At 41.6% G+C, this 23,715-nt stretch overlaps 2 protein-coding genes across 4 annotated transcripts in view; both read left to right on the top strand.

Moving 5' to 3' along the window:
- flvcr2b (FLVCR heme transporter 2b) overlaps positions 1-8,683 on the top strand; it is a 38,268-nt gene extending 29,585 nt beyond the window's left edge. For 2 of the 3 annotated variants that reach the window (XM_050057895.1, XM_050057893.1), the window contains exons 8-11: positions 298-409; positions 2,440-2,495; positions 4,854-5,012; positions 8,064-8,683. In XM_050057895.1, coding sequence (XP_049913852.1) covers positions 298-409; positions 2,440-2,495; positions 4,854-4,934 — 249 coding nt within the window. In that variant the 3' untranslated portion in view covers positions 4,935-5,012; positions 8,064-8,683. The remainder of the gene's footprint in view (positions 1-297; positions 410-2,439; positions 2,496-4,853; positions 5,013-8,063) is intronic. The other variant, XM_050057894.1, reaches the window with a different exon arrangement.
- A 1,462-nt stretch (positions 8,684-10,145) lies between these two features.
- esrrgb (estrogen-related receptor gamma b) overlaps positions 10,146-23,715 on the top strand; it is a 221,642-nt gene continuing 208,072 nt past the window's right edge. Inside the window, exon 1 of the mRNA XM_050058310.1 lies at positions 10,146-10,505. The gene's annotated coding sequence lies outside the window, so the exon portion shown is untranslated. The remainder of the gene's footprint in view (positions 10,506-23,715) is intronic.

Raw genomic sequence — 23,715 nt, 5'->3', positions numbered from 1 at the left:
TAAACTTTAACAGCTGATGACTTGAAAATTATGCTGACTGTCATTTGCATCGACTATTTAGGAAAATCAGAGAAAAATATAATTTGCATAATAATTTGGAACGCGGTGTAGATGGGGCAATGTTGATACCACTTCTAATATGCCTCTGCTGCTGAGTGGTGAAATTGTAGTGATGGGGTGCTTTGAGGACATGTGTTTTGCAGTTGTTGTTTTTTTCAGTTGTTGTGGTTGTGAGGGTGCCTGTGTGCGTGCAAGCCCCAGCTTTAATCGTAACAACTGCGTGCTCTGCATACACAGGTGTTTGGCATTATATTCACCATCTGCCAGGGGAAGATCATCGACCATTTTGGCACACTGGCAGGAAACATCTTCCTCTGTGTTTTTCTTCTAATCGGCACAATTATGACAGGTAAGACCTTTGTGACCGTGAATCATATGCTGCGTGCAGTCATAGCAGGCTACTGCTTTTATGTCACACACGGCGATGCCCGAGAATTGCCTTTGTTTGTCACAGTTTCTGTCGTGAGTTTACTAATGCTCCTGTGGGAAAAGTGCTGAATTCCAAGAATACAGATGATGTTTACTTTGTAACATGAAGGACAGTTTCAGGGTTGAACGTTATGATACAGATAAAATATAACATAATGACAGTGTGTTGTTATTGTTGCATTTACTTAACAGAGAAATATGTCACCTACTTACAGGAAGGAGGGTTGGCCTCAGGAGTACCTCCACCTTTAGAGCTCTTAGAAATTCTTCCTGTTTGCGAAGGAAAGGAAAGGAAAGGAAGGGAAAGGGGTCGCAGGACAGGAAAGGAAAGCAAAGGAGGGGCAGAACAGGAAAGGAAAGGAGAGGAGGGGCAGGAAAGGAAAGGGAAGGAGGGACAGGAAAGGAGAGGAAGGGAAAGGAGGGACAGGAAAAGGAAAGGACAGGGCAGGACAGGAAGGAAAAGGAAAGGACAGGGCAGGAAAGGAAAGGAAAGGAAAGGAAAGGAAAGGAAAGGAAAGGAAAGGAAAGGAAAGGATGGGATACATGGACCCAGACAGGAAAGACAGGGGGCCCACAGAGACTTCTTCTGCATAGAGCCCAGAATTTGCTGCTACACCCCTGCATCTACTGCTGTCTCACCTAGCACCACAGAGCTAGCTAACGTTACAGCTCGGCTGAGGAGGACGCCATTAATGTCTACATCTCACGCTGTCACGAGCACTTGCCTCTTGCCCATGAGTAGATGCACACTTCCTTCTGCACAGTGATATGGTCGGCAGGTGTAGTTTGGTAGAAAGAAAATAGTTCCTACATGAAACTGCTCACAACAAGGTCTGTAGATTATCTTGAGTAGCTGGGTCATGATTTCTGGAAAGAGACATTGCTTTTTTGGCACTTTGAGCACCACAACCTGAGTGCCATCTAGTTCCATTATGTTCAAGAGAGGACAGACATCTCTACAGCTGATATCTCCAACACTTGGCGACTCACACCATAACAATCTAGTTAGATAAATAGCACTACAGGTAAGAGGAAGAATATGTGTTTTTGAGTTTGGGGCGGACTGATCCTTTAAATAAACACTGTTTGACATGAAGTCTGGGAAAACAAAGTGTGTAACCGCAGGAACTTTGTTCTTCTCTCCATCCTCCGCACTCAAAGTAAATGTTTTTCATTAAGCAAAGCAGGAGTTTCTAGAAAAACAAGTCTGACAGTGGAGCTGTAAACATTTTGTTGCCGATTGCCAGAGTAATGGAAAGCTCTACACGGCTCAGGAGGTCATTAGCATACTGTCAGGAACACTGTACATCGTTTTCAGGTGTGAAATGTGCCTCAGTCAATGCGAAGACACTTAGGTCTGTTTGTCATGGCCCATTGAGGGGTTTATGAGCAATGTATAACTTTTTAAAAATTCATTAGCCACTAAAGCGCTCAACACTAAGAAAAACACTGTAGGACTATTTAAAGAGACTTTCTGCTCACAAAGGTCAGCAGAGTGACTCACCGTCTTTTGTTACTTAGAATTTAGACGTATGAGTGGACTTCTTGTTATGGACATTATGCCAGATTAATGAGAAAAAGAGCAGCTTTGTGACGAAACCACAACTGAACTCCCACACTAATATATTCAGTCACAAAGGTTACATTTTCTTCAAATGAAAATTTAGGTTCATAAAATAGTTGCAGTGAGGTTGTTTGTTTAATTTAGCAGTGCAGAGTTTGAGGGTAAGTTAGGATGCATGACTTCAGTTTGACACACTGTATTTGTGTTGCCAAACAGTCTTAGGAAATCCTAAACAAAGTGCATTCATGTACTTGAACACAGTCACTGTTGTGTGTACAAGAGCCACCTACTGGAGAGTCACTGTTATTACATCATGTCATTCAACCACACTTTGTTTCATTACCTCATGCAGACTGTACCTGTTCCCTTTCTTTATTTCTCTGTAGGTTTAATTAAGTCTGATCTGCGGAGACAAAATGCAAACCTGTTGGCCAAAGCAGAAGTAAGTGATAGAGCGAGAAAAGGGGTGTTGGTGTGTTTGTGTGGTGGGGATATACTGCAGGGGGACAGTGATAATAATAGTTTTTTTAATAAAGGACATTTTGACGTCTCACAGCAGAAAAAGCTCAAGTGTAAAGAATGAAAATAGTGATGGCTGAATTCCATTTAGCTGCCTCAGTTTAAGGGTCGAAGGATGTCATCAGTAACACATGTGCTTCTCCTACTGTGACGAGTCAAAACATCCGCTGTGAAAACGCCCATGTGTCACTTCTTTGTGTGTCATAAGTTTGCATGCAGTCAAAGTCACATGTGCGTCTCGTGCTGCTCCAGAAATAACTTACCCTGTGCTCCCTATTGTGGCTATTTTTGTTGTCTTGAGTCAGTGTGCATGTCTGTACCAGTTTAACATAAAAATATTGTTAAATATGGCCCAATACTGCTGCACTGTCTCTGCTGCACGTTGGGCACTTTAAAGTTTTTTGGTGTCTGCATGTCTTAAAACAGAGCATGCATCTGCTTATGTGTAAGAAATGTATTGAATGACAAATGTCTTATGAAATTGTCCTAATCAGAAATGATTTATTGATACCTGAGGGGAAATTGTGATCCGTTACAGCCGCTCCGATGTTAAGAATAGAGAATTATTATAAGTAAGAATAAGAGTATGAACTAGAAGCATGTAAATACAAAGCAATGAAATAAAACAAAGCTAAATTGGTAAGAAGAAACTATCAGGTGCAACTGCAACAGGCTGCATGCACAGTCGGCACATGTGCACTATGATTTAAAATAGTACAACAGTTGATCCTTTATTGTTGTGATTTCCCTCATCATTATGATATATGTCTGTCTATTTCCTCACTGTGTCACTTGCTGACCTTTGGTAGCATTGCTTTGAGTAGTTTGTTTGGGAAAGAACCTACAAATGATGTGTGGAAAAACCCCAGAGGATACCAAGAGACAAATTACCTCAATTTAGACGCAGAGCAAAATTAAAGGAATCCTTCACCCTCCAAATGACCTTTGGCATTTCAGTTACTCACCCTGTGTTACGTTAGATTTGTGAAGAAACATATATTTTGAGGACGCTTGATGAATTAAAGCCATCACGGTCCATGTTTAACAACAGAAAAGCTATATCATCTGTTTCCAGACTCTCACACAACTCTTGCAGTATAATCCAAGTCTCATTTATCCAGTTGTATGCGCAGTATATCACAAACAGACAGCCCTTTCCTAGAGGGAACTGAACTAAAAGTGAAATTAATTTATCGTTTCTTCAAAGCCAGACTCCATTGACAAAAACAGAAATTTTACCTCGCTGAACACAGGAGCTGCTGGTCTACCGCTGCCTTGGTTAGTAGTTTGTTCATGTTATTGTTTGACTTAACTGAACCCAAACTAACCCGTTAAAACACCAAAGTCATACAATAACACAAACTAACCAACTGACAGAGGCAGCAGGAGACCAGCAGCTGTCGTCTTCAGCGAAGTAAAATTATTGTTTTTGTCAATGGAGTCGGGCAGAAAGCATATTTAGTTCAGTTCCCCGTCAGAAAGGGCTGTTTCGGAAGCATCCAAGAAAAACAGTTTTCTTGAATTGAACATAACATGGGGTAATTAATTGATATATAGAAGGTAATTTGGGGGATAAAGTATTTCTAAAGATGAAAGTCTGAATGTGACACAAAACCAACCAAAGCAATGCTACTCCAAGCAGGTCGCAGGACCACGGACAAATCGTCTTTATTGATGCCTGGGTGAGTCTCCATGCTCTGTGGTGAAGTTACTGATGACATGAAGTCAGCCGTCAAATTCCTCACATCTACTCTTACATGAGATACATGCGTGATACATGATACCCCTTTCATATGTAAGCTAGAGCTAGCTAGCAGATGAGTAGCTTAGCTTAGCACAAAGACCAGAACCAGGGGGAAACAGCTAGCCTGGTTCTTTTGGACAAAGTAACACAATATATTTTCTTTGTTAAACCTGTACAAATAGCCAGGTTTGAAACAACAATTTGCAATTTTATGTTGGTTTAGAGGTCCAGACCTGTTCATACAGAGGTAACGTAACACTAAGTGATACCAATTTTATCATCTTACTCTTAGGAATGAAAGGTAAAATATTCCTTAAAGTGTAACACCCAAGATGGACTTTGTTGGAACTTTAAGAATAACTGAAGTGACCTGAATCAACTATAAATCAAAATATAAAAGAGGGAATTCATTCGAGCAAGAATTCAGTTGGGAAATTATCTGTTAGATCAGATTCTGTCACAGCGACTTCACCCCGGACCGGAGACTCACGCCTCTGTAAACACTGAATGAGAAGTGATCAGTAGCTGTTGTTTTAGGCGGAGGGGAAGATGTCGGGACAAGACTACGGAGCCACGGCGCTAATCTCCCAGGCGCAGACCCCTCCTCCACAAGCCTGATCAATAACCCTTTCTGCTTCCACAAAAAACAAAACAAAAAAAATCTCAAATCTTAGCTCAACACGCAGATGCACAAAGGTAGGAGCACAAAGCAATCAGCACACACTGCCTGTAATCACCAGCACTGCTGCACATCCTTCACCTGCCTTTCCTGTCTCACACTGTGTTTCTGACCATCACACTGAAAAATATTCACACAATCGTGAAACTATGAAGCTTTTTATTTCACTAAGCCTGTTTGAGTCTGCTTATTTGAAACTACAGCTTTATTTATGTGCCACTGTCTTATTTATTTGTGTTTAGTTGTAACGTATTCACACCTTTTTCAAGGAAAACCATTTAAATCACAGGTGTAAACAATAAATGAATGATGGCAGGATTCCATTTAGTTGCTTCAGTTTTAGGGTCCTGGTATAGACGCATGTCCGAATGACACGCATGCTCATGCTGGAGGTAGACGACTGGAAGTTTATGTGATGTCTCAGTTTGTACATCCTCCATTTCCTCCCTTGCCTCCTCTCCTTGTGTCTTAGTCCCTTCCACCTGAGATGCAAGTGGAGGAGGCAAGGAAGAGAAACAAGGAGAGAGGAGTCGAGGCAACAGGTATTTAACAAAATGAGACATCCATGCTTCAGAGGCGTCATTTTAAAGGGATGACAATGACAGCAGAGCTGCCATGGTTTGTATATTTCAGTTGTGTGTGTCACCCCTCTTTTATACGTCATGGGTGCCGAAAAGACTTCTGCAAAGGATACACCTGTGCATCCTCGCTCATAGCTCCTCTTGCAAGCCTCCTCTCTCCTTGAGATGCATTTAGGAATTGAGATATCCTTGAACATGGCTTACTGAGATCAGTTTCTGGGGTGCTAAGCTTCCCCACAAGCCTCCTCTCTCCCAGTTTTCTTGAGGTGCACATAAGGGATTTAAAGCTCCTCCATGGTGATCTCAGAGTCACGGGAGGAAAGAGGACGCAAGGAAGCATGAGTTAGCATAATGCCTATGACCCAGCATAATGCCTGGGTCATAGGCAGGAGGACGGAGCAGATGTTGAGGCACAAAATAGAGAAATGAGAAGAGCCCCAAAATGTGAAGTTGTTTTTATGCCTTAAACTTCCTGAGGAGGAGACGCTCTGCTGGCTCTGAGTGCAGGATCAGCTGTTAGCTCCATGCATGGAGCTGTTAATTTTATGAGGGTGGCAGTGGTTCAGTTTTGCACTGAAAAGCAGGAATAAAAGTCTGTTTTAAGTGAAGACAGCTCACACTGTCACGGTGTTTAAGGACGTTTAATGAAGAGGACACCATCATGCTGTTCCATAACACTTGCACTGCTATGACAAGTCAAAATGTCTGGGCAATATATCTGTCATATTAATATTGTGATATAAGACTAGATATTGTCTTGGATTTTAGATATCAGAATATCTCAAGTGTTGTCTTTGCCTTTAGTCATTAAATCCACATCACTGATGATTATCAAAAATCTATTGAGAAAATAATTTGTAAATGCACTAATTGTTAACCCCACAGTATTGTTGCAATATTGATATTGAGGTATTTGGTCAAAAGTTTTGTGATATTGCCCGGCCCTCATAATTCCTTACTGAAGCTACAGAAGCAGCTTCAGTATTTTAATAAATCACTTTGATCCTAAGTTTTGTCCCTTTAAAGATTGTACCCTTCAAATAACAAGTGCTCTGCACCTTAAGACTTTCAGTAACCTGAAGCAACAGAATGTAGACATGTACTCGCTCTAAAGATTATAATAATGACCAAAATAATAAGTACAAGTAAGATAATGTGAAAGAAGATCCACAGAAACATCTGGGCTGTTTTCAGTCGTGTGTTATCTTGAATGTTTGTGTACAAAATGTGTGTGGGGAATAATACGTAAAGGCTGTCTATAAAACTTGAGCACGTTAACAGGAAATAATGTACTGTGTTTTTGAGCGGAGCATTTGATGGGTTTATCGATCAGCCACAACATTAAAACCACTGACAGGTGAAGTGAATAACAGTGATCATGTTGTTGCAATGAAATGTCCTGCTGGGAAACCTTGGGTACTTGCATTCATGTGGATGCCACTTGACACACACCACCCACCCAAACAACCTTACAGACCAATACCCCTTTTTGACAGGCATGGGCTGGCTTGGCTTGGCTTGGCTTGATTTGGGCCGTCAGCCTAGCCTGGCAGGGATTTGCATTTCCATTACAACAGGGCTACCTACTTGAAGTTGTGTCTAACTGATGATGGCTTGGCGAGACATCACCGCTACCCGCTTGAGGGTGGGTGGCCCTGCTTTTGGACCTACTCCAGAGAAGGTCTATCTCTAGCGTGGCTTGCCGTGTCATGGCCCGTCTTAACTTACAATGGAAATGCAAATCAGCGTGGCATGGCTTGACTCAGCGCAGCCAAAAGTGACAGTAGAAAAGGTCCACAAGTACCCCCCCTCATAGCAACAGTACTCCCAATGGCAGTGCCCCCTCAGCAGGACAATGCGCAATGAGACACCTCCAAAACTGTTCAGTAATGGCCTGAGCAAGGTGACAAAAAGCTAAACTTCGAGAATCTGTGGGACATGGCGGTACCCCAGAACTCCTGTTTTTCTCCGATCCACGGTGCGGCCTCTGACCTGTCGAGGTACGGACACAGGATCGCTGGGAGTGTTATGTGGTGTTTGGCACCAGGGCGTTGGTGGCAGATCCTTTGAGTACTTGATGCTTTGGTACGAGCACGTCCCATGGATGCTTGATCAAATTGGGATCTAGGGAATTTGGACGCTAGGTCAAGACTGGCATATTGGCCTGCTGGGGAGGGCTGTTGCCATGAGGGGGTGTACTTGGTCTGTGAGGGTGTTTGGATGGGCGGTGCCGGTCAAGTTGCATCGACATGAATGCCGGGACTCGAAGGCTTGCCAGAAGAACATTTCATTGTAACAAGATGATCACTGTTATTCACTTCACCCATCTGTGGCTTTAATGATATGGTGGATCGTTGTGTATTTGTGTCACTGTTTTTGATCTCCGACTCTTTAAAGATGAAGCCAGACCAATAAAATCTACAGAGACAGAAGACAACGTCTGTGTTTATAAAACTGTTGAATTAACAAGCTTCTTTTTATTAATAGGGACCTTCTGACTGCCACAATGGGAGCCTGGCTGCACCGTCTGTCATCGGACAAGCCAAGTTTTAGACTAAAAACAAACACACACGCACATAAAAGCCTTGGAAATGATCTCCTTCCTGTTACAGTGTAACATACTGAGACAGAACAACACAATCAGGAAGTCTTTAGACCTGCTTCCCTTCTGAGAAGAGTTAGATGTACAGTGTTGTATTAAAATTCTGAATTAAATCTGATATTTAATGCACAATTGTGAGCGTATGAGTTCAGAAAAATATTTTTGTTTTGTATTGAAGTATCAATTGAAGGATCTCGATAAATCCGCAAGACAAATCTGTGAAACGTTTGTGACTCGACAATGTTACTCGTCAGTATTTTAAAGTGTATGCAGTTGATTATGTACACTTATAGGTACATCCTCCATAATGAAGTGACACTTAACACTTAACCATGTAAATACCATATCCATGTTTTTCTGAGTGATTTTGGTAGAAGATCTTTGTGATTAAAATAATTTATACAGCAGCATTTTAACAGCAGTAAGGGATGAAATGTTCATGACGCACAGTTGTGTAATATTTGTAACACTTCATGTTTACTTGTTTAACATGAAATAAACTGTTTGCTAAAGTTTCTTCATTTGATGTCATGTTTAATATCATGGTGAAACTACCTGACTGAAAGCTATATATCATTGTTCAGGGACATATTGAGGATTATCATAGTATACTGAGGGTCACATTTAGGCACATACACACAGACAGACTCCATTAATCACAGTTTGACATGTGGATCAGAAGTTTAGGTTACATGCAGGTTTCATAGGGGTAGATATAGTTTGACTCGTCCGTTTTTCTTTTCCTTGAAGAAAGAAAATCACCTGGCAGGCAGTGTTTAGTTTGGGCCCCTTGTCAAAGGTTTAGATGTCTATAGGGTGTCAGCAGTTCCAGCAAAGGATTATTCCCCCTCTGAGTCTCAGATGGTTTCATGTCTGAGGCTCAAAGAGGTAAAAGTATAATTTATTACATAAAAAGAAAAGATTGTGTATCAGAAGTTTTTCTTTCTTCTCCGATTACTCATCTCATGACCCCTCAGATTTATCTTTTGACCTTTGGAGAGGCCCGACCCCTAGGTTGGCAACCTCAGGACTAAGCTAATTAATTAAACTGAATATCAAGGGTGGATGTGATTACATTTACTGCTGTTGCTCTGACAGTAGTTTTTTTGTGTACTTGTATTTCATTTTAAGAATCAGTATGGGATAAGATTGACATTACCATGGCATAGTCTAAAAAAAAAGTTGTAAATTTATTATGTTTATCTGTTCTGTTCGACTTCCATTGCACGTCTGTCTGTCAATCCTGGAAGAGGGATCCCTCCTAAGTTGCTCTTTCTGAGGTTTCTACCATTTTTTTTAAACGCTTTTTTTGTTTTTTTAGGGGGGTCCCACTGTGAGGGACCAAGGATCCAGATTTCTCCTTAGTCATTGGTTCAAGGTCCACACATTTTAATATATTCAGCGTCGCACTTGCATCTGGCCATGTCATTGAGCTAGTTCACTGTCTGTTATTCACTCACTCTACAGCAGGAAACCTCAAAATAAAAGCGCTGTGCCGGAAATGCACTGTAGTTTAAAATAAAGTGTGTTTTTTACAAACTTGGCACATTATTGAGTCAGCTGTGGTCCATTCAAAATAGACCTGCAACCCACTTTTGGACCATGACCCACTAGTTGGGAACCAGTGCTCTAACTGAGACAGGCCTTTATTTGTCAAAATGTGTAGCCACACTGGGCTAGTAATGGGGACTAGGCCTTTAATTGAAGTTTTACAGTATTTAGATTAGAAAAAAACATCAGCAAGCATCAAGTAATATTTGTTTTTTAATATGGTGGAAGGATTTTTCAGTCAAAGGTGAAACAAAGATAATTTAGGGTAAAGGGTGATTTCCAGTGTCCACCACATTGACTTGGGCACGAGTAACTCATTCACATATATTGACTGAACTTTCCTGGGGCATGGAAATAACATACTGGAATTCTTCATTTAGGTGGTGTTCCCCTTTAATTCATCACTGGTTTGACGCACCACCCCTGTAAGCAGCTAAGTGACCCAAATCAAACACACCTAGGACCTCTCGTGACCCACAGGTGCATTCTGGACGAAGCTAACAGGCTAAATGCTAATGTTCTGTTGATGGTGGATCCTCCAGGTGATGTCTGTGGTCACTTCCGAACTTTTACCTTCAGTAAAGGTGTGTGAGGACTTTCTGCTGCTGTTTGTGACGACGGAGACTCACTCAGCTTTAAACGGGACACAGTGGACTGGTTATACTGGGACACTCAGAGTGGACTGGTTAGCCTACACAGGTTAGCCTAGCTTACCTAGAGAAGTTGAACTTGGAGCAGTGTTGAGACTTCATGGTGCATAAAGGCCGTTCAGACAGGTGAGTACAACAACACACTGACTGTAACAGATGTAACTTGTTGATGCTGTCTGCCTTGGTGATGTTTCACTTTGCTGCTGTAAGAAGTGACAGGTTATTCTGTTTCTGTTGCTTAGTAACGCTTGTTGCACCCGCAGTGGTGTCAGGTCTCAATTACTGTCCGCCATTTTGTTTACTTGTCTGGGTTTCTTTGTTTCTGGTGAAGAAGGCGGTTATTTATTTATCCGACATAGAGATCAGACATATTGGACATAAGGTGTGGTGTAATCTGTACGTTGACGTGTTGATGAACTTTATTTTGTAGCCTAAATGTGTGTATTATTATTATTATCACCATCATCATCATCTTCATCATCATCACCACCATTAGGCCTATACATAGTACATAACTTACTCAGAGTGCACTTTGACTGACCTATATTTTGTTTTCCTTTTTTTAAAGACATTTTTACAAAATCAACTTTACTTTTAATTAAGTAAAATAATCCAATACTTGTCTGATCCCTGTTTAAAGCCGTAAAACCTTAATCAGCTGCAACACTATGTCTTTGCACAATTATTTATTGTAATGAAGTATTTTTACATAGCTGTACACTGTTAAAAAAGAGGGGGATCTGACCAGTAAGTCATTACAACTTCTGTCTTTTTGCTTTAACTTAACAAAATTAGTTATGGAATTTCACCTTAATGGTATGAGCTGTCATTATTTCAATTCAGGTTTATGAGCCAATTCAATGAAATGTAAATTTCAATGTGCCAAATCATTTAATTGTGTGAGTTGTAATTATGGCTATGTTTTTGGTTGTTTTTTAAGGTGTAGGCTTTTGGTGTTATTTTTATTTAAGTAAAGAGTGGCCCCTCCTCTTTTGCTCTTTTTGGGGGTTGTCCCTCCTGTTGTTATTATTTATTTATTTTGATGGAAGTGTTTCCATATCAAAATCAAGAGTCTACAGGCTTAAAAGAAAACAGAATTTGCATCCTATCTGTGAGCCTACAGTGACACTATATCTTAAAATATTCAAATTTATCATCCTCATGCAATTTTTCAATAATATATAAATAAATCCCCCATTCTTGGGAATTGGGATGAATCATGTTCTACAAAAAAAACAAAAAACAACAACCTTAAAATTAAAACTTATCAACACACTAATTTCATTTCTAGGGTGTAACATTACTTGTCAAGGATTTATATGTATGAAATAAATAAGATTTATAGAATATTTTGAAATACTTTCATCTTTTTTAAATATCTAAACTTGCCCTGTGCCAGAAATCACCCTGGTACCAGTCAAGAATTCACAACTTCAAACTATTAAAGCATCCACAAAAGCCTTCAAAATCTAACAATAACAGTATGTACCGATAACACTGGTGTAAAAATGTACTGACATATTCATCTTTGTTTTAAAATATATTTTTTGTGAAAACGTAAGCCCTTTCAAAATGTGTCAAGGTTTTTTTGTCAACTCCTACGGTTTACAAAAAGGTGGGGATGCTGCTAAAGTACTGCTAAGTGTTCATATTTTTGATAATTCATTAAATAATATTGCTGTTGGGTGTGTCTCAACCAAAACAGGTCAACTGTGTAGCCCTTCCAAATCAAAACTAAATTAGGATTTTGGTTAAAAAAAAAAAAAGAGTATTTTGATTAGCATTAAGAAAACCTTTGGCAGCTTTGAATAATAAAATGGCTACTCAGTACAACTGCAGTGAAATTGATGAATATATAACTTTTTGTCAACTCCACAAGACGTCAACTGGGAGGTTGGCTCATTGCAGGGTTTATAGTCAAGACTTTGATCTTTTAAAACACATTTTCCCAGCTTTATTGAAAAACAAAACCAAAGGTAAGGTTTTGTCTTCAGATCTCAAGAGTGAGTGGAATACAGGATTGTGTGTACCCCTCCTGTCCACATGGTGGCAGCATTGTTACATACAAACAGCAGTGACTCTTCTAATGAACATGAAGGCCCATAAGGATTCAACTGAGGGGCACGAGAGAGAGGGAAAAAAAACATAATCAAAGTCCACTGTGGATATAATTTCTCTCCTCAGCGCCATACTCTTTTTTCCCTTTTGTCATTCAATCAGCTTTGAAATCAAGTCCAGCAGAGACCTGCTGATCTAAAGTGCCGGCCTGAATAAATGACAACATTAAACTTCTCACTGGCATAGATGGAGATAAAGTTGCCTCTGAGCAGCTCTGTTATGAGATCATCCTGACTTTAGGCCAGCACTCAGAGAGCAGCTCCCATTTGACTGATTCTCTGATGATCTCATTGTTCTCTAGTTAGCTAATGACTGATCCTTGGCATAAATTGGTTGTTAAAGTTTCTGTCATGATTTCTCCCCGGTGCTACAGGTTCATTTGCACATAGATCTGAGGAAATACAATCCATTAATGCAGAATCCAGCTGTGAGGATGGCATAAAAACACCTCTCTCTGCACTCTTATCGAACTCACTGCGTTGTAATAAATGTGTTTTACATCAGCTGCCAGTTATCCACCACAAATCAGGTGCTGCTTTTATTGTTTTAACACATAAGTTCTGAAGTAGGGGGAGTAAAAATGCAAAGAAACAGAAGATTTATGTTTGTTTGTGTGGTGAAGGCACAAGGCTGACATCATCCCCACGCAGCACTGCCCCTTTTAGTCATTTGTTGTGTCAACACTATTTATACAAAATGCCACACTGTAGTTTCCTTCTTTTTATGACCTTTATTAATGTGGAATATATGAACTGGAGACAGGAAGGTCACAGAGGGATGAGGACGAGCAGGGTGTGACCTCAGGCTCACTGGGGAAACTCCTGCCCACCCACATGTAGAGATGGGTGTTTGAATAAGGCCCCTTGTATGCATATGACATTTCAGAGCTGCTTGGAAGAACTTACTGTACATGAAACGGTTAGGTCACCCGGTTCCTGAGGGCTTTTGCTTGTTTGTTGTCATTTCTTCAGTTCCTTGTTTTTTACTGTACTGAAACTCAACAAGTGTGTCTCTTGATGCAGTCAAGAAGTCTGATGTGAAGGAGGATGAAGAAGGATTAAACTGGTTTTCTCTTTCTAACATTTGTTAAATAGATTGTGTTGACTTCTGGTCATGTGGAGATGTGTCATAGAAAGGCAGCAGGTCACCGAATAGGCCCGTTTCCACTGCAGGAACTTCGGGGTAATTTTACGGGGCCGGGGCCATTGGTGCGTGTCTCCACCGCAGGAACCACCCCCAAAGGACAGAGTTCCGGAACTTTTACAGGGGCTAAACAAGTCCCTGCCTCGGAGTAGGTACTCAGAACGGCCCCGAAAGACTCCTGGCTGGGGCTTGGGATTTACTTGGTGCTGATTGGATATACCAGAGGGATGTGATGTCAACAGAAAGCAACAAAATAGCCGGCATTTTTAAAACTCAGCAGACGAGGATTAGCTCGTTCATATAGCTTCCGCCGCCATGTAAAAAAAAAAACCTCACTAAATGGCCCGTGAAAAAAATATTTTTCCAGCAGATATTTTAGTTACAACATGATTGAGCTAGCAAAGCAGTCTTGTGTTGCTATGTGTGGTATTTATTCAGTTTTGGGAAATCACGATGTCTAGAAAGCATCAGCTGACAGGGACAGCTAACAGCAGCAGCAAAGCTAACATCAGGACGTCATCTGTTAAAAGCCTCCCGTTGTCGGATACGACATGAAACTACTCCAGTTAGCTCAATCATGTTGTAACTAAGACATCCGCTGGAAAAAAAAAAAAAATTCACGGGCCATTTAGTGAGTTATTACAGACACCGCTAAGGACTAACAGCTAACAGCTTCCCTACGTCGCCCCGGTAAATGGTCGCGCAACGATTACGTCACATCCAGAGCCCGTAACTTTACAGGAACCTTCCTCCTACTCCGCTACGTTCAAAGTCACATTTTCACCTTTCTTCTCCATTCTGATGCTCGATTTGAACTTCAGGTTGTCTTGACCATGTCTACATGTCTAAATGCATTGAGTTGCTGCCACGTGATTGGCTGATAAGCTATTTGCGTTAATGAGCAGTTGAACAGTACCTAATAAAGTGGCTGGAGAGTGTACTAACTTAACCCAAAGCAAACAACACTAGAAGTAAAAACCTCTCTGCCTCATCTCGTCTAATCAAAACCAAACACAGTCAGAACAGCATCCCAGCGCCTTGTGTGTCTAAACAGAAAAATACTCAATGTGTGCAGTCACTAATCAACAGTTGAAATCTATACTGGGCCCAGATTAGATAATCAAGGAACGCCTCACAAGTGTCTCAGTTTAAAGTCACAAAAAGCCTCAATATACAGATGAGACACAGTGGCGAGCTATTCGAAGTTAATCCCAACTGACATCCCAATGACAATCTGGCTGAGTATTTATGCAGGTCCCCTGACTTGTGTTTCCCGGATTGAAGGGTTGAACTGGGTGCAGCTCCAAACAGGATCCATTGGAAACCAGGAAGTGGGATTAGCATCTTGGAAACAATCCTATTTCGGGGACTTCACATCTGCTTGGCATGCATCGAAGCACATGAAAATAGGTATACACATGGGAGGGTGCCTGAGGCGGCTATAACATCTAGACATTCAACTGTGACACTATTGTAGATAAAATTATGAAATTAAAGAGTTAATATACATAAATACCTGAAAGGTAATTCATCACACTGATGCAACAATCCAATATTGCAATAAAGAAGTTACACTCGTTGATTTACAACATCGTCCAAAATGGCTCAATACAACTATTGAGCCATATAGCTATTGGGCCTAAAATAAAATGTTAGACATTTGGGAAATAAGCTTATCGGCTTTACTAATGACAATAAGTGAGAAGACTGATACTGCTCTGATGTTTCTGTGTCAACCCACTTTTTACTGCAAGTGAAATTTTGAATTTCCGTTGGTGGAATTGTTTTCTGAGCTGGCCTTCGCTCAAATCTGAAGAAATTTTGGAAATCGGTCATACTATAATCTTCAGGCACATGGGACTACTGTTTTTTTCAATGTATTTATCATGCGTTTGGTTATGTGTGACTGTTTGTGCATGTGTATCTGTCTGTCCGTCACTAATCCCGCAAACTACTGGACCAATCAACCAAATTGTTGGGGGCACATTTATGACTCTAAAAACCTCTTGTTGTAGTGATTCACAATTGTTGAAAAAAACATTTTTTATTGGTTGTTTCATGCCGTCATTGGTTGCTGACTCCTCACTTTCTTGAACCAGTAGGTAGGTACCGCAAGTTTCTGGAAATCAGCTCAGCTAATAAAAACAAGCCTGAAGGCTAATACACACTGATGGCAAACGCAGCGCGTCAAAAAATACGCCCCTATTATATTTGTGAACCACCAGCGGTTGCTAGATGCTCCTGGATGTGCCGCCCCACAGCATTTAATGCCATTGCCCTATTTCCAGCTTCGCCACCCCTGGAATTAAATGCATTTTCCCCGCAGTCGCTCTCTGCATGTACAAACCAGCTCCTATGGCAGCTCGACTCCTCTCCTCTCCTCACGATGTATAAAGAGAACCCTGTAGGTGTTGCTGTCTTGTGTCTGACAAAGACTGGATGACGAGAGCCTCGGTGTTGAGGTCGAGAAATATCCTGAGCTGAACGACCTACAGTTCCGACATTAGAAAGACAATGGCCAGAAAGATAATGCCTGTCGAGTCATAGCTTTGGAGATTAACTCTGTGGGTGAGAAATCAAGTTTTATTAGGGGCTCTCCACACATGATTTTAAGCCAACACAGAGGTTGAAGAGGCACTGATCGTAGTAATGAGCGTGGTCGTCTGTTAACGAGCTGCAGTGGACGCGTCTGGTGTGTGCTGGGTTCGTCACTTGATGCACATCACATGACGTGTGTTTACAGCTTTACCGTGTGTTGCAGGCCACATTCATTTGTCGTTGCTCAAAATTGACATCCTACCCAAGCTGCAACCTCTGGGTCTGAAACATGAAGCTAATCAACCAACTCAGTAGAATATTATGTCAGTTGTTGCCAGATCTCACAACGGTGTGTTGCTGAGACGGAGATAGTGTCAGAATGTTTGGAAGATATGTGGCTTGCAAAAAAAAAAAATCGGTCCAGTATTTACTGAAATGACTTTGGGGAGAAAGAATCAGTCATAATTTTTACTCACGTTCACCCGTTGTAGTGAACAGACTCAGGACCTGCCGCCAGTCTCCTAAAGGGGCAGAGCAGTGGCAAAACCAAGTGACACAGATACAGGAAATGACTCTAAAGTGCACCATTTCCTTTGTAAACCGCCTTTGATTGAACAGTCTGCCCGGCAACTCTGTGTAGCGTCTCTACTTGTTGCCCGGCAACCTCAAAGACTCTGAGTCAAAACCACAAATTGTTCTGTTTATGTACAGATTGAACAAACTTGACAATTAGTGAGATCTAGAGGTGCTGGTTAGCGTATTTTTTGTACTGTAGACAGAGCCAGCCTAACTATTTCCCGCTCCAGTCATCATGCTACGCTAAGCGAAATGCCTCACAGCGTGTGAGTGGTATCAATCTTGTCATCAAACTATTCCTTTAAAGGATGGCTAACTCTGTTTAAATGGTCTGGCATTTCACAGCATCATCTAACTGCATGTATCATCACGTCGCCCTCTCTTTGACATGAGTAGGTACAGCCATGCAGGAATGGCAGTGTGGTAGATTACCAGCATTACCACAGGATGGGTGATGGTGTACCTCACTGTCATGGCACGCAGCCCGTGAGCACAAACACTAAATGCTCTGCTGTGAGGATCCGTGGCATGATGGTTTATTCTGCAGTGCTGCTGCATGATGGTAAAGTACGTCACTGCCCTGAGGGTGGCTGATCCTATCTGCCTGCTGGCGCTTCACAGATATTATCAACTATCCACAGCATGATCCATCCTGCACCCACAAACCCAAAACCTAACGCTAAAATTACAAACACTATATTTAGGTTGTTTAGAGAGGTGGCAGGAAAACGGCATCAGTTGTTTACTCTTTATGTCAGATGGGGTTTTGGGACTAGATTGCAGGCCTTCTCGCAACTAGTCGGAATTTAACTATCAGTTTGCCCGAAGCACCGCGAGGAGCGCAGATAGCCATCAGACTCATAAGGCATGAGCTGGAGGGAGAAACGTGGAGGGGGGAGGCTGAGGGGAACACAGCAGTACCTCCTGTTTGTGCTGCCTGTTCAAACAGCAACAGAGATTGATGGTGCTGGCCACGTACACCAACACACAGTAGTAAAGCGGGAACGGTGGTGAGCTGCTGTGAAATAGATAAAACCTTATAGCACTTTATAGAGATGAGAAAAGCAGAAACAGGAGGTCTGGCTGACAAGGAGGATGTCGAAACAACTGCAAAGAACAAATACTTGAAAGAGAAGTAACACAAGTAAGTGCAGTAAAGACTGTGTCATGCACAGATGGCCACTCGGTATATTTTGGAAGGGCTGCTGAACGAGCACCTCGTCCATGCACATTGTGGAGGAATCTAACTCACTCACAGATGGACTGCAGAGAAGGGAGGTGCTGCGATGAAGTCAAACTGTGAACTGATTCTTGATATTCGGAGGTGGCTCGGCGCCAGAGGAGCTGTGCTTGGTACCAGCGTTTTCTTCTTCCTCACAGAGAAGATAAAGCCTTCTCTCTCTTATGTGTGTGCGTTCATGTGTGTGTGTTTGTGTGTGTGTGTGTGTCTGTGTGTGGCCTCCTCCAGCCGTTAGGTAATGAATGTTTGAAATACCAAACGCAGAAAAGTTATGTTTGGTTGTCTATTGTGAACAGCCAGAAATACACACAGATTTTGTCTGTTGGGTGTTCTTGGTGAAATGATTGGAGCGTGCAGAAGATTCAAGGTAGGGCAGAAAATGGAAGGAATGGGAATCAAGATCAGGTTCAAATTAAGAACCAGTTAAGATTGTCCAGTCCAACTCCTTTTATCGATGCCGACATGTATTTCTGACAGTTGTGCATTGCAAAACTATGACACCAAACCATGCAACACCAACAGGGCTTAAAAAAGAGGCCAAGTGCCAAAAACTGCAGTTCATCGAATGGCCACTTGAGGCTGGCTCCAAAACCCAGTCAGTCCCCACAGACCCCGATGTTATAATGCCCGACTTTTCAGCAGAGGTAAACATGCGTACAGCCTGGTACCAAAAATGGTTTTCATCTCTCAAGCTAATGTCACATTGATGATAACTGTACAGGGGGTGGATTTTTATATAACTCATCCATTTAAATCTTATTAAAGGTTCAGTGTGTGCAGTCTAGGGGGATTTGTTTATGTCTTGCATTGAGGACTGCAGATTGCAACCAGCTGATATTTCTCCAGGTTAGGATTACTTCAGCTTTCATTGTTTAGGAGGTTTTTACCATGAGCCAAATTATCTGCAAATGGGCTCTTCCTCTCAAAAACAAATGGACCAGGTGATTAAAACTGGTAGAAAAAAAAAAACACTGAATAAAGCAGTCTCTTCCTCTCCAGAACAAATGGACAAGGTGGTTTAAAGTGGTAAAAACACAGAATAAATCAGTGTCACGTAAAAAAAAAAAAAAAAATCAGTGTTTTTCTGACACTCTAGTTTCAGAGGGGCTGCTAACTATGGTGGCCGATGCGAAACACAAATGGCTGTATCTAGTGCCAGTGTTTGGTTTGTTCGTTCTGGGCTACTGTAGAAACATGGTGATCTCCATAGATGAGGACCTGCTCCCTATGTGGATATAAATCGCTTACTCTAAGGTACCGAAAACACTATTCTTATTTTCAGGTGATGATACACTACAGAAAAGACACTTATTATATTCCATGTCTGCCAATATATTCCCCCTAAATCCTACACACTGGACCTTCTAATGCTTAAAGTTATGCTTTATCAGGGGTGTGTCCGCATTGAGTGACTGGCCGTCTGCGAGCCGTCACCACAGTCTATGAGTCAGACCAACCCTCACTCCAACACAGCTGCACCCTCTTGGCCAAATTTGGTCACCTTTGGCTCCAAAAAAAACAAGATGGCGACCTAAATACCAAACTTAAGGCTTTAAATTGGCTATCCACAAACCAATGGGTGAGATCACAGTAACTACTTACATTATTTTATACGGTCTATGCAACAAACTCATGTGTCTACACTGCTGTAAATGAGCAACATAAGGAGTCATGGTGGAGAGGAGGAAAGGGTTCAGGGTTTGAATTCATTTAATGAAGAAAGATGACAGCGGTGTAGCTGTAAATTGTTCAGTTCAAGTAAAGCCAAGTTCGACTAAAGATTCACTAAGAATAGAAAAACCACGTGTTGCTGTGGCCTTCTTTGACAACAGCCCTCCATCCCCGGCCTCATCATTTACATCCCTGAAGCTGTTGACACACATGCTGGTCTCTGTCCTCATGGTGTGTCAGTCAGTATGTTCACATGCACGCAGTAGTGGAGCTAAGCTCATAGCTAGGCTAATAAGTCAAGTTGGACTTCTCGTCTTGTCTGAGCATACATGCAGAAGACAAAATCAAATTTCTGACCAAGTATGTCTGACTCCGCCTCGATAGGCAGCGCTGTGTCCTTTTTAATAAACTGTGTATTGAACTAGTTCCGGTTCTTGTTCAGAAACTTTTTAAAATAAATCCGTGTTTCACATTTTCCTACCATCCATAAACTTAAAAATGTTTAGCTCCTTTAGCTGTCGGAGCGTGAATGTAGTTTCCTCGTCCGTCCAGAAGTGCGTCTTCTGCTTCTCTGTCGCCATGGTGTTTGTTTGTTTTCCGGGAGTTACTGCACTTCTGCTATGTCATCTCCTTCTTCCGGGTGAAAGCCTGCGAAAGAAAAAGTGGTGCATGTGCAGAACGCAGAGTCCGACTCCAGTCACACTAAGTGGATACGTGCAGCAATAGTTTGATTTTCAATCGAATTGTCGAGGTGTGTTAGTCGAGTTGCAGATAGTCCAATTTCAGTCGAACTAAGCTGTTTACATGTATTTAAAAGTCCGGTTTCAGTCGGACTAAGCCAATAATTCAATTTTCTCAAGCTGCATGTAAACATACTAGTGCCAAACAGTGTGTTGTTGCTGCTGCTCTCTCTATGTACACGTGTCACACACACATAGTCTGACTGACTGATTGACACAGGTTATTTAAAGGTAGGATCTGGAGGATTTTCAAACAAAACAAAATATAGACATATACAAATGAAATCCTGCTTAATCATCACCTATGGGCTTCTACTCATGTGTGGTGGTGACTCTGTTTGCAGAGCTCCTGCCCTTTAACTGTATTTTGATGTTTTTGTGAGCTCGGACCGCTTCTGGGCGGAGATTTCCCCAGCCAATGAGAGAGCGCAGGTGCCGTGCCCGAGCGTGTCCGAGCGTGCACCAGCGCGAGCCTTGCCTGAACCTCTTCTGTGAAGCCTTCTTCCGTACCTCCGGGCTCCGTACACCCGGGAGAGTTGAGCCTGATAGGAGGGGCCAAATTTGAATGTGTGTTTACAAACAGCAACTGGAAAATCCTCCAGACCCTACCTTTAAATTATTGTGGTGTATTTATTATGAATATGGTCCATCTGAATCTCTGGTCATTTTGTTTGTTTTTGCTGTTTAACACTACTAAAATTCCAACTGTTGCAAGTATCTCACTATCATTCATATTTTCAAAAGCTACGAGTTATTTTCAGCTACAAAATAAGCCTAAAAAGCTTGAAATCCGAATGGAAGTACAGATTGTTGTTGCTATACAGACGATACACCGACTCGTCTAGTTGCATTGGTGTAAAGCGGTAGGTTTTGCAGAATGGCACGTTGCAAGTAGTTCCAAGGTTCAACTGATCTTGTGGCAAATCTTTGGTCTGATCTGGAAACTCCACCAATATGCTGCAACATCTCTCTTATCAAGAAGGGCTGAAGTTCCAGGAATGCAATGTATTTAACACTCTATGCACGAGTGCCACTGCTTTCCAACCGAGCAGCACGTCCGTTACTGAGAGTAAATATCTTATGTTGTAATAATATTGACACCATGCAGGCAGGTTTAGCAGATTTTGTCTTTGACAAAGAAAAGATTAAACTTGTGGAGCTTTTGCACACCTGCATGACTTTTTTCTGCTCCGTGTCTACGCTGTGTTCAGACTCCGAGATTATAAAACAGATAATAAAACTTTTTTTCAACGCAGAAAAATAATCAGGAATCAATCAGGGAATCAAGGAATCAGACCGATAAGCAGAATCAATGATGGCATTGGTATAATAATAATAAACAATTATCAAGTCTCATCCCTAAAGAAATCCTCCAGTAGTGAACAGGAAGAAGTCATATCTGTTGTGCTGGTTGTTATGTTACAGCTCAGTCTCATAAAGATGATTTAGATTTCATGCAGACTGCCGTCGTCAAAACTGCTTTGACATTTATTAAATCTGTTTCTTTTTTTTTCCAGCAACATTCAAACAATCTCATTAAACATCCCTCCTCTTTAATTATCTAAGATTTTAAATAACTTGATGTCATGGTGTGTTTCCTGTGGTTCACCATGATTACAGCCCCAACACTTTGGGTGCCACACTAACATTTGCCTTCAATTCTGTCACACAAGAAGGGCGCAACGTGTGTTGTGGCTGTGTTGATTAGCTACTGCAGTTGGGGACTAATTTCTTCCAGTGTTTTCCCGAGGCGTATGTGTTGTTTTCATTTTATTGTTCATGGGGAAAAGTAGCTCAGCTGGTAAAAAATGGAAAAATCACTTAATTTTTCCTCCACTGCAGAGCTACTGTTTTGGCTTTCAGAGCTCACTCCTCCGCCTACGCAGCTGTTCAGAGACTGGATCTCCATTAAATGGTTTATGTTTATGGGCATGTGGAGGTAAAGGTGCCATCAAATCCTGTCAGTCACACATTGTAATGATCAGCACTACTGTAGGAACATTTTTCTACTGTACAGAAACTTAATGACAGGCGACGTATTCATGCAATTATTTGCAGGAAAAAACTTCACTGCTTGAAAGATGGACTTTCAATAAACTGGACTGTCTGTGCAGTAGAAAGACACAAATACTTTTGAACTTGGTGCTACATGACCAGAGAAAAGGATTGGGGCATTTGCCTTTGCTCAAGAGGTAGAAAACCTACAACTACTAGAATGCACTGTGCCACACCAGACCAATAAACGCTCACACTGGTGGGTGACATAATGCAGGGTTGGCCATTTTGACACAGGAAACAGTATGGTGGCTGGCTTGTAACAAATGATCTCGAATAACAGTTAAACAGTGAGTTAAAATGTAGGGATGCACGATACATATCGGGTCGATAAATTATTGACTGATAATGGGAAATTTTTATAATTGTGTGGTACTCTGATTTTTAAAATTATAATCAATAAATAGCACCGATAATACGAGGCCAGACTGCTTTTATTAACTTAGCAAGGGCAGCATCTACACACCCTACACAGTGGGTGGCGGTACAGTGACCTTTAAACTTGGATTGCCAATAAACACAGAGAAGAAGAAGAACAACTGCGGCTCCCTGTCTAGAGGGCAAAACATGTCACGTTGTGGATGTCTTTTACAGTTCCAAAGAAAGACAACAGGATTGCGCTGAGGGTCTGATCTACGACTGCCTAACATAGGTTAGACACAACGCTGAAGGACCTCCGTCTTCAGAGTGTTAGCACGAGCTAATTAGCAGCAGCGGCTTACCTCCAACACTAAGCTTTTAAAAGGCTCGACTCTGTTGTTAAACTTATGAATAACAGGGTATCCGCGGATCCTTGAAAAGTCTTAAAAAGTCTTAAACTCATGTATCTAAAAGTAAGGCCTGAAAATGTCTTAAATTCATTAGAAATGTCTCAGATTGGTCTTAAATTCATTACTCAAAGGTCTTAAAATTGTTGCGGAAGGAATATTTAATCTGACTTTATTTCTTTTCCTTTTTTTATTCTCGCGGCACTTTTCTGTGAATATCCATGCGCCGTCCAATAATGGCGCGCGCTGGTGGTAGCACATACACAATGAATGGGTTTGTCGGCGGAGGTCTGCGCTTTGCGTGCTCTGTGTGAAAAGCGCTTAACGGCGCGCTGGCCACCTGGCACTCAATATGCTGCTGTAGTGGTTTGTTTTCCAGACGTGTGAGTATCTTTGAGCAGTGAAAGTTATTATTTATGACTTTTTACTTGTCAGCAGTGATTTGTTTTCCACAGAGCTCTACGTGCGAGCATTTTACTCGCATTTGC

This window comes from Epinephelus moara, chromosome 12, assembly GCF_006386435.1.
Source record: "Epinephelus moara isolate mb chromosome 12, YSFRI_EMoa_1.0, whole genome shotgun sequence".
NCBI classification, from domain to species: Eukaryota; Metazoa; Chordata; class Actinopteri; order Perciformes; family Serranidae; genus Epinephelus; species Epinephelus moara.
Note: the sequence above shows the minus strand (reverse complement) of the source record. Positions and strands in the feature narration are given on the sequence as shown.